The 11,694-nt window shown below is 42.5% G+C and overlaps 1 protein-coding gene across 11 annotated transcripts in view; it reads right to left on the bottom strand.

Annotated features, from left to right (window-relative positions):
• ARHGAP12 (Rho GTPase activating protein 12) overlaps positions 1 to 11,694 on the bottom strand; it is a 164,874-nt gene that overhangs the window by 73,857 nt on the left and 79,323 nt on the right. For 8 of the 11 annotated variants that reach the window (XM_014547965.1, XM_014547964.1, XM_005876529.2 and 5 more), the window contains 2 exons: positions 5,653 to 5,793; positions 4,074 to 4,154 (listed from right to left, as the gene is read on the bottom strand). In XM_014547965.1, coding sequence (XP_014403451.1) covers positions 4,074 to 4,154; positions 5,653 to 5,793 — 222 coding nt within the window. The remainder of the gene's footprint in view (positions 1 to 4,073; positions 4,155 to 5,652; positions 5,794 to 11,694) is intronic. The other 3 variants (XM_014547967.1, XM_014547968.1, XM_005876530.2) reach the window with 1 other exon arrangement.

Below are 11,694 nucleotides of genomic sequence, written 5' to 3'. Positions count from 1 at the left end.
CCATGGCGGGCCTGTGGGCAGCGCACAGGCGCCGAGCGGCCTGGGTCCCAGGGACGCCACTGGAGTGTCCAGTCCTGTCAGCCCCGCCTGGCGGCAGCTGAACTTCCCAATCCTTTTCATTTCTGCAGCCCCTGGACGGGAAGTGAAAACCAAGAGCATGGGGAGCACCAGGAATTCTGGGAATCATAGTTCTGGTGGCAGCCCCTGGGCTGGAAGCAGAAGCCCAGAGTGCGGGGAGCACCAGGAATGCTGGGAATCGTAGTTCTGGTGGCAGATGCGTTGTGGGATCTCCTAGATACTAGAGCAAAGTGAGCCTGGAGCAAGTTACTGTTGCAGGTGTGGGATGGAGGGGCAGCAAATGTAAGAGACATACGTAAAGTCAGAGTGTCGAGGAAAAATTAAAAGGAAGATATCCTGCAACTTCTAGGAAATCTCCACTAATGGAGCAAAGAAAAAAAAAGACCTCTACTATTCTTTGAGCACAAAACCAAACTGGGTTGGGGTCTCAGACAATTCGCTCATATCATTGCAAAGACAGACAGAAACTCCCGGATTGGAGAGGGCTCCCCTGAGGGCTCCCAGATTGGAGAAGGTGCAGGTCGGGCTGAGGGACCCACCCCCTATGCACGAATCTTCGTGCACCGGGCCCCTAGTGATGTTATAAATAGCCAAATGGCCCTTGGATGAAAAAGGTTTCCCATCCCTGCTTTAGGATTTTGATATAATGCAGTCCCTTGCCTCCCTTCTTTCTTTCACCCAGGGCATCTTCAGAAGTAAGTTGGTTTCCTAATACTGAGCCTATACATCTTCTGACCAAGGAAAGTATAGATGTTAGTAAGAAACCCAATAGAGATATTTAGCTACCAGTTAAGTAAAGGTTCCAAATTAATCCTTATCTAAAGTCATTCTAGGAGTCTCTCCTTTCAGTGGACCTTGACATAGGAAAAAAATCACTCAAAAAAAGTTTTAGTTTGATGTCATTAACCCAGAGGATCAGACTAATAAGAGCTACAATTCAAATTTTCCAAGAGAAGCAAAAACTTTAACACTGTATGTTTAAAATATATATGTAATACTATACAGTGGGGCCTTGACTTACGAGTGTCCCTACTAACGAGTTTTTCGAGATACGAGCCGTCTCTCGGCCGATTTTTTGCTTTGAGTTGCGAGCTAAAATTCGGGTTACGAGACAGCTTCAGATACCCCACCGCTAGTTGGCGCAGCGAACGTCACAGTGAACACCACAACATCAGCCCAACGTGTCTCACTCGTTCACATTAAGATTTGACATACGAGTAATTTGAGTTACGAGCTCCGTCATGGAACGAATTAAACTCGTAAGTCAAGGCCCCACTGTATTAATGAAATACTAGTCTTCTATATTTGATAATTTTCAGTGAAACAGAATTTCATCAGATTTTTCTTCTAGCTTTTTAGGTCAAAATCCAATCTCATATATTACTAGAGGTCCGGTGCACGGATTCGTGCACCTGTGGGGGATCTTGGCCTGGCCTGCATCCTCTCGCAATCCAGGACCCCTCAGGGGATGTTGGACTGCCGGTTTTGGCCCGATCCCCGCAGGCCAGGCCAAGGGACCCCACCAGGCCTCTAGTATGCATATAAGATCTTCAGTTAATCTTTCCCTGCCCTCCCCCCTTCTCTCTGAGATTCATCAGTCTGTTCCATGTTTCCATGCCTGTACGTTGAGCATCTACCCCCAGTCGTCAGCCTAACAGAACCGACCACTGTTACACAGTTTTCAATACTGAACAGTTATAGCCCCAAAATACATTCCTATCCCAGCACATAGGATATTACATGTTTTAGCCATCAGTATCCATATATTTTTTTCTTTCCAATTTAATCACTAAATATGATTAAATTGGTTTTATAAATGCTATCAGTTTTATAAAGTAACACCTAACATATTCTTCAACTACTTCTTCTTGGCACATTTGAAAAACAAAAGTATTATTAATCTTATTATGCATACCTCTATTCTTCTAAGAGTGTGAAACAGCCATATTAAGCTTAGAATATTAATTTCTCACTTAAAAGTTTTATTTTATTCTGATTAAATTTGGAAAATAAAGTTATACCATTTCATATCTAATTTTTTGAAAATTTAAAAAACAAAAAAGCCCAAACTGTTGCTAGTGTATCACTTAACTGCTCTGCTAATGTTCGTAATATAATATTGCAGGGATCTCAGTGCTTGGCACAACTTCAATGTTCAAAGAGTAATATGGTTTGATCTTTAGTCAGAATCAAATCCAAAAGTACAAATTAATGATAATTTTTTTAAATCAACAAATGTTTCACTGAATTATATTTCATAATTTTATTTACATTTTTCCCCATCATCATTTATCCCTCTATGCCCTTTTCCAATTCCCCCCCTCCACAATCACCATACTGTGGTTCATGTCCTTAAGTTCTGTTTTATCTTTATTTTTCACTCAATCACTCCACCCCTACCAGCACCCCCAAACCACCAGAGTTGTGCTCTCTGTCTATGAGTCTGTCTACATTTTGTGTGGCATTTCACTTTCTTCATTAAATTCCAACACGAGAGAAATCGTATGGTACTTGTCTCTCTCTCTGACTGGCTTATTTCACTTCTCCAGGTCCATCCATCCTATTCTAAAGGGTAAAATTTTCTTCCTTTTTATAGCAGAGTAGTATTCCATTGTGTAAATGTATCATAGCATTTTTATACACTCATCTACTGAAGGACACTTGGCCTGCTTCCAAATCTTGACTATTATAAATAATGATGCAATTAACATAGGGGTACATATATTCTTTCAAATTAGTGTTTCAAGTTTACTCAGATAAATTCCTAGAAGTAGAAACACCGAGTCATAAGGCAGTCACATTTTTAACTTTTTGAGGTAACTCCATACTGCTATCCACAGTAGCTGCACCAATCTGCATTCCCACCAGCAGTGCATGAGGGGTCCCTTTTCACCACTATTACATAGTTTGATAACATTATTTGATAACAACCATTTAGACAGGTGTGAGGTGATATCTCCTTGTGGTTTTAACTAGCATTTCGCTGATGATTAGTGATGTTGGGCATCTTTTCACATGTCTATTGGCCATCTATCTGTATGTTCTCTTTGGAGAAGTGTCTATTCAAGGCTTTTGTCCATTTTTTAAATTGGATTGTTTGGTTTTTTTTGGTGTTGAGTTTTACCAGTTATTTATATACTAGAGGCCCATTGCAGGAAGATTCCTGCAAGTATAGGGCTTCCTGTGGCTGGAGCGAAGCAGAGAAGGGAGCGAAACCCACGGAGGCGGGCTTTGCTCCCGCCTTCACCGCCCCGCTTGCTTTCCTCCCGTCTCCACCGCCCTGCTTGCTTCTCCGCAGCTTTGCTCCCTTCTGCAGTGCTTGGCTTCCTTCTATCAGTCTTTGCTCTGTGCCTGCATATGCAAATTAACTGCCATCTTTGTTGGGTTAATTTGCATACTCATCTGATTGGCTGGTGGGCATAGCGGAGTGACACCAATTTGCATGTTTCTCTTTTATTAGTGTAGATTTTAGAGATTAACCCCTTATCAGATGTATCACTGGTGAATATGTTCTCCCATTCAGTGGGTTGTCTTTTCATTTGGCTGATGTTTTCCTTTGCTGTGCAAAAACTCTTTAGTTTAATGTAGTCCCATTTGTTTATTTTCTCTTTTATTTCCCTTGCCAAAAAATATATGTCAGAAAAATTATTGGTACATGAGATGTCGGATATTTTAGTGATGTTTTCTTCTAGAATATTTACAGTCTTGCGACTAACCTTTAAGTATTTGATCCATTGTGAGCTTATTCTTGTGTGTAGTGTAAGAAGGTAGTCTAGTTTCATTTTTTGGATGATGATTTGGGGAATTCAAATAGTCACTGTAGGATCGAGTTTTTTCCAAAATGATGGTGAATTAACTGGAAGCTACACTGATACTATCTCAGGACCAAACTGGAATTACAACTAAAATATAGAAAACAAACCAGAATAATAAATAATTTTCATATTATTTCACCTACTATTTTCAAATAGAAAGTTAGTATCAAGGTTTATTACCTTTGGCAACTCCCATTCCGACCTAGATCCATCAGCACTGTAGTAATATTGTCTACCTTGATCATCAACATGCTTGAGCCACTATAAAAACAGAACAGGTGTTATTTTTTAATTTAAATAAAAGTGAGTTTAGGTTTATACAACCAGAGATATTAGTTATTATTCCTATGAATTGTATTCTACCTGCTTTAGAAAACTTCAAAAGAAATTTTTAACAATCTTATGCTAATAGTTACATTTTAAGTTTGGTAAGATTAAATAAACTCAATATTAAATTAAGTTTATTTTCTCTCTCTTTCCTCCAAAGTAAAGCTAGGGGTTCAAGTACCACTAAACAACATAAGAAATATATAACATAAAGATATATATACACACACACACATATATATATATGCACTGAACACAGGGCGACACCCACCCTAAAAAACAGGATTGAGAAATTAATAAAAAGATATTTTTTTCTTCAATCTTTAAATATAAAACTACTAAAAAATTTAAGCCAAACTTCATGTAGGCAACACATCTTACTTACTATGATTAAATAATAGAAAAATATTTCATACAATATAACACAGAGAATATGAGGGGAAACAGACTAAGTACTGCTAATACAAATATATTATCTTGACTGTAATATATATAAATATTACTGATTCCTTATGTTCTAGTGACAAATAATTAAAGCAGAAATGAGAAATAAAAGCCTACCTCCATTCATTCCAAGGGCATGTTCTCTAAACCAGCCCAACTAAACAGTTACCTTCTCTGATGATAAGAGATGTAATATACACATAAAATTTCAATGTGCATTCTCCCAAACTAGTTAATTATTCATAAAATACTAAACTCATGGGTTCTGTTTTACATAACTTGGTTATGAAAGAAAAATGAGTGTAAGAAGTGAGGCAGTATATCATAATAACATACTAAGTAAACTATTCCCAAAATCTATTCTCCATGAAAAATAGTCAGCCCTTTGAATCTGCAGATTTCCCATCTACATATTTAACCAACTGTAGATTGAAAATAAATCCCCAACCTCAATTCCCAGAAAGTTCCAAGGAGCAAAATTTGGATTTTCCAATGTGTCAAGCACTACACTGAATCCACATGAATGAAGTGATGTGTAGGCAGGTCCAGCTTTAGCCCATGTACAAACATAGGTTATTTGCAAATACTATGCCATTTTATATAACGCCAGTATTTGAGCATCCTCAGATTATGGTTATCTGTGGGGAAGAGGAGGGTTCTGGACCAATCCCGCAAGGATACCAAGGACAAGTATATAAAGAAGTATTTTTATTAAACAAGTCTAAACAGAATGACACTTAACAGGCCTACTCTTAAAAAGGTCTGTTCTAAGTGGGTTCTGACACCATAAAAATAATCAATGTAATTGTAAGCAGTTTAAAACCTGAGTCAGTAGTTATATTGAGTTTTCATGTTGTCAACTTACATAACTACAGAATTACAATGAAGAATATTTTCATGAGTTTTTTAAATACTACTAAACTTTTAGTACACAATGATTTTATGAGAGGATTCAACCAAGAAAACTAGATGACAAAAAAGAATGTACCTTTTCATTAGTATAGTCACTGGTATATAAGGTATGCCCACGTTCATCCAACTCTTCTGACCAACCCCTTGGAGGAGAACCACACTGACTATCTGACTGGCTGTAACAAATGTTGTGGCAGTTTTCTTCTGATGAAAGAAGCTATAAATAGTCAGAAACATAAGGAATTTTCTTCTTTGAATAATATAAGTATGCAGCAGTTGAAAATCTAAGAAATAAATTTTATTTGACTTTAAGTACTAAGATATCCTAAATATATTTGAAGAATTAATTTTTAAAACAAATTGTTCACCCTTTTAAATGGTACACTGTACATGCTGAGGTGAAATTAATAATAGTCATTCTATAACATTAATACAAATCTAGAAAAGTTCACCATAATAAAATTGAAAACAAAAGTTTTCACTCATCAGCAAACAAGGACTTCCATGGAAAAGCAGAATATCACCAGTACCTGAGCCCCATCACCCCCCTCCCGTGACTATTCCACCTAAACTTAATTTAGGACGTCAAAGGACAGATTCCCTTGGTCTCTGCCCTTAAAATTTCCACAATTTCAGTAATTATAACTCAACAAAGAAGTCCCTGGCTCAACGCACAAGCATGCCTGAGAGATCCACTCATTGAAATATCTAAAGGTGGGCAAGTGAGAGCAAAAGAGGGAGGCAAGAAGGCAGGAGAGCTGAGATGAGCCACCAACACAGCCCTGCATCAGAGAGCTCAGGGCGGGGCTCAGCCTGGAGAGGGGAGGAATCGGGTTCTGGTTGACAATCCCTTCAGCCAGGAAGAGCAAAGAGATCTGATGGGCATTCCTGCAGAAGCAAATAGTATGAGCTTCAGCTGAGCAGAGACCTGGACAAGGACACAGCACTGAGCTCAGGCTCAGTTGTTAGGTGGTGGGCATTACAGGTAGAGAAACAAAGCTACAAAGCCCTGCCATCACCCGTAGCCTCCCAGAGGCAGCCTCCCTTCACCCTTGGTGTTGGGTTATGGGGCACAATATCTGCAAACACGAGAACTGGTATACAGAATCACTTTTTTCCCTGAACAAAGGGTGCACTCTGTAACCAATTTAGGGGTCAGGGCACACGGGGGACCCATGGAAATTAAGGTCACCATTACTAGGAGGGCAAACAGCAAAGAAACTGGCCAGCTCCCCAGCCCACCCCACCACCAGACATCACAGCTACAGTGAGGAAAGTGTCTGGCTACAGAGAACAACACGGGATCTCACAGATATATATATATGTATCAACAACTTGTGCCCTAGCCAGTTGGGCTCAGTGGCTAGAGCGTCAGACTGTAGACCAAAAGGTCCCGGGTTCAATTCCGGTCAAGGGCACATACCTAGGTTATAGGCTCCTCCCCAGCTCTGGTCGAGGTGCATACAGAAGGCAACCAATTGATGTGCTTCTCTCACATCAATATTTCTCTCTGTCTCTCCCTCCTTCTTCTACATTCTCTAAAAAAATCAATGGAAAAATATCCTCAGGTGAGGACTGAAAAAAAACACAAAACTTGTGATTTAGCACCACCTATTAGAAAATAAGAGAAAGACCCCTTTGCATTAATCTGCTAGAGAAATGCCACTCATATACATAGATGCCTAGACAGAGAAAAAAATCTATCAAATACCACAAATAAACAAGGTAGCAAGGCAGCTCAGAAAGAGAATGAAAAATCTCCAGAAAACAAACTTAAAGACATAAAAATATGTGATATCAATGACAGCAATTTCAAGACTGCAGTTATGAAAATACAAGATATGAGAAAATACAAACAGGCAATTTAATGCACTCAGAAAACATATAAGCATAGAAAATTAACACCATACTGAAAAGACTGAAACTTTAAAAAAGAAGCAACCAAACAAATTCTGAAGACGAAGAACTCAATAAGAGATCAAGAATGAACTAGCAAGCATAGGAAATAGAGCAAAGCAGATGGAGGAAAGGATTAGTGGTATCAAAGAGAGAAATCTAGAAAAGATACAGAAGGAAGAAGAGATTTAAGCATAAAAATGATATATAAGAACTCTAAGAAAACCATCTGACTCCATCAGAAAGAGCAATCCTATATAATAAAAGCATAATATGCAAATCGACCGAAAGGCTGAACAACCACTCAGCGGGGGGGCAGGGCCGGTGAGTAGGCAGCACGAGGCCAGCCAAGGCGTCTGCCAGCGGGCAGAGAGAGGGGACAGTGATGGGGGTGAAGGGCGCAGCAGTGACCAGCAGTGGCAGAGGGACGATAGGAGGGGGGTGGGGGGCAGGCCGCACAGGCTGGTGCCATCCCCTGTTCAGCCTGCCCTATCGCCTCTCATAGAGGGAGGCTGGCAGTGGCGGCAGTGGCAGCAGCAGTGGGTTGATGGGGGCGGCGCCATCCCGATCACCTGCCCAGTCACCTCCTGCAGAGGTGTCAATAGGACATCCCCTGAGGGCTTCTGGACTGTGAAAGGGCACAGGCCGGGCTGACGCCCCCCCCCCCAACAAGTGCACAAATTTTTATGCACTGGGCCTCTATCTACACTAATAAAAGAGAAACATGGTAATTAGCGTACGACCGCTACCCTTTTCATTGGCTAATCAGTGAGTATATGCAAATTAACTGTCAGCCAAGATGGCGGCCGGCAGCCAGGCACTGAAGCGAGCATGAGGCTTGCTTGCTGCGGACTCCAACGTTCCCCGCCTCACTTGCCAGCCTCTCAGTTGCAACTCTAAGCAACTATATACTATGTTGCAAATAAGAAGCTAAACAAAACCCCAGAAAAGGGCTTCCATTCAGCCGGGCTCGGACCGCAACATTGTATCTATGTTTTCAGCAGCGAGGCCTCAGAGCTAAAGCTGGCCCAGAAAAAAAAAAAAAAAGAGAAGAAAACAAGGAGCGGTTGGAAGCTTTAGTCACTCGCCAGCCGGAAAACAGCCCTCAGCCCCTCACCCAGACTGGCCAGGCACCCCAGTGGGGACCCCCACCCTGATCCAGGACACCCTTCAGGGCAAACCAGCCAGCCCCTACCCATGCACCAGGCCTCTATCCTATATAGTAAAAGGGTAATAGGCCTCCCAGCACCGGGATCAGCGGAGCAGCAAGGCTCCCAGCACCGGGATCAGCGTGACAGGGGGCAGCGCCCAAACCCCCTGATCACCCTGTGGCTCTGTGAGTGACAGGGGGCGGGGCCACAACCTCCCTATCCGCCCTGCTCTGTTCGTGACAGGGGAAGGCACCCCAACCCCCTGATCAGCCCTCCTCTGTGCCTGATAGGGGGAAGCTCCCCAATCCCCTGATTGCCCTGCGGCTCTGTGTTTGACAGGGGGGAGCTCCCCAACCCCCTGATCGACCCTGCTCTGTGTGTGACAGGGTACGGAGCCCCAACCCCCCTGATGGGCCCTGCTCTGAGAGTGACAGGGGGCAGCGCCCCAACCCCCTGATCGGGCCTGCTCTGTGCGTGACAGGGGGTGGCGCCGCAACCTCCCCATTGACCCTGCCTTGAGTGTGACGGGCGGCGGTGCCCCAACCCCCCAATCAGCCCAGCTCTGAGCCTGACCAGGGGCTGCACTTAGGGATTGGGCCTGCCCTCTGCCCGGGAGCAGGAGGCCTAAGCCAGCAGGTCATTATCTCCCGAGGGGTCCCAGACTGCGAGAGGGCACAGGCCAGGCTGAGGGACCCCCTCTCCCCTCCGAGTGCACAAATTTTTGTGCACCGGGCCTCTAGTCTATAATAATAAAAGCGTAATACGCTTAATTAGACCGGACGACCTTCCGGACGAAGCCGGGGCTGTGAGGGAAGCCTGGGTCCCAAGTGCCAGAGGGAAGCCGGTGCCAGCAGCCAGGGGAAGGAAGGCCTACTCTTGCACGATTTTCGTGCATCAGGCCTCTAGTATAAGAATAATAGGCATACCAGAAAAAGAGGAAGAAACAGAGAGCCTATTCAAAGAAACAGCTGATAAGAACTTCCCAAACCTATGGAAAGAGCTAGATCCTTGAATCTAAGAAGCAATAACACATAGTCATTTCAATCCAAAGAGGCCTTCTCCAAGGCACATTGTATTAAAACTGTCAAAAATTAATTTTTTTAACAAAGAAAGAATTTTCAAGGCAGCCGGGGGGTAAGGGGAAGGGGAAGGTAACGTATAAAGGAAAGCCCATTACATTATCATCGGACTTCTCAGCAGAAACTCTACAAGCCAGAAGAGAAGTGGGACCAAATATTCAAACTACTGAAAGAGAGAAATTACCAGCGAAGACTAATATATCCAGTAAAGTTATCCTTTAACCCTTTGCAGTCCAATTTTATTTTTGGAATTCAAACAGTCTGGTCCAAATTAATTGACGGTATTGAATGTTGAACTGGTTTGCGGTGTTGACCTCAGCCTCGACGTTGGACCTGCTCCTAGCACCTGGTCTGTCGAGTCAGCCTCCATGTTGGACCGAAAAGGGTTAACTATGAAGGAGAAATAATTTTCTATACATACAGAAACAGAGGGAATTTATCAGAAGACCTCTACTGAAGGAAATACTCAAAGGGGTTATTCTACCTGAAACAAACAACAAAAGGTCACTATGAGTAAGTTCACCAACAAACTTACAACATAACCTGGCTGGTGTGGCTCAGTGGTTGAGCGTCAACCTATGAACCAGGAGGTCAGGGTTGAATTCTCTATCAGGGCACAATTCCCGGTTGGGGCACATGCCTGAGTTGCAGCTCAATCCCCAAGAAGGAGTGTGCAGAAGGCAGCCAATCAATTATTCTCTCTCATCATTGATGTTTCTATCTCTCTCTTCTCTCTGAAATCAATTTAAAAAATATTTTCATTAAAAACAAACTTACAGCATAATTAGAGATAATTTGTGGCAACAAAAACAGGGACAATTTGTGACAATAAAAGGGGAGAGGGTGGAGGTCTGACTTTGCAAAGGAGGATGGACATCAGATACATTCAAAAGAAAAAGAGCTACTATATACATGAAATTTTCTTTTTCATAAACCTAATAGTAACCACACACAAAAACTCAAAACAGAGACACATAGCTTAAAACAAGAGAAAAAAAAAGTGAAGTATGGAATATCACCAAAGAAAAACAGAACCACAAAGAAAAAGAACCAATGGAGGTATAGAGCTACAAGAAAACAAAAGATAAAATGGCTATAGGAAATTTTCATACATCAATAATTATGCTAAATGTAAATGGACTGAATTCACCAATAAAGAGACAGAGAGTCTCTTTGTTTTTGGATCAATAAACAAAACCTAACCATATGCTGCCTTCAGGAGACACATGTAAGTGTCATTTTGTGCAGAAGACATAATTCTGTATATAGAAAAATCTAAAGACTCCACCAAAAACTATTAGAAACAAACAAATACTAAAAGTTGCAGGATACAAAATCAATGCACAAAAATCCACTGTTTTCCTATATACAAACAATGAAACTTCAGAAAAAGAAATGGAGGTGGGGGTTGGGGGAGGGAGAAAATTCCTCTTACAATTACAACCAAAAGAATAAAATACCAAGGAATAAACTTAAATAAGGATGTGAAGACCTATATACTAAAAACTACAAAGCATTATTAAAAGAAGTAGATGTAATACTATCAACAATTATATATATATTAGAGGCCCGGTGCACAAAAATTTGTGCACTCAGGAGGGTCCCTCAGCCCGGCCTGTGCCCTCTCGCAGTCTGGGACCCCTCCGGGAATGACCACCTGCTGGCTTAGGCCCGCTCCCTGGGGGATTGGACCTAAGCTGGCAGTCAAACATCCCTCTGGCATCCTGGGAGCTCTCGGGGGGATGTCCACTTGCCAGCGGGGAGCAGGCCTAGAGGCAGTCGTACATCCTTAGCACTGCTGAGGAGGCGGGAGAAGCTCCCACCACCACCGCTGTACTGGCAGCCGTCAGCCTGGCTTGTGGCTGAGCAGAGCTCCCCCTGTGGGAGCACACTGACCACCAGGGGGCAGCTCCTGCATTGAGCGTCTGCCCCCTGGTGGTCAGTGTGTGTCATAGTGACCAGTCATTCCCAGTCTTTCTGCTGTTAGGGTCA

The sequence above is a fragment of the Myotis brandtii genome, unplaced genomic scaffold, assembly GCF_000412655.1.
Source record: "Myotis brandtii unplaced genomic scaffold, ASM41265v1 scaffold49, whole genome shotgun sequence".
Lineage (NCBI taxonomy): Eukaryota > Metazoa > Chordata > Mammalia > Chiroptera > Vespertilionidae > Myotis > Myotis brandtii.
This window is presented reverse-complemented; position numbering and strand designations above follow the sequence as displayed.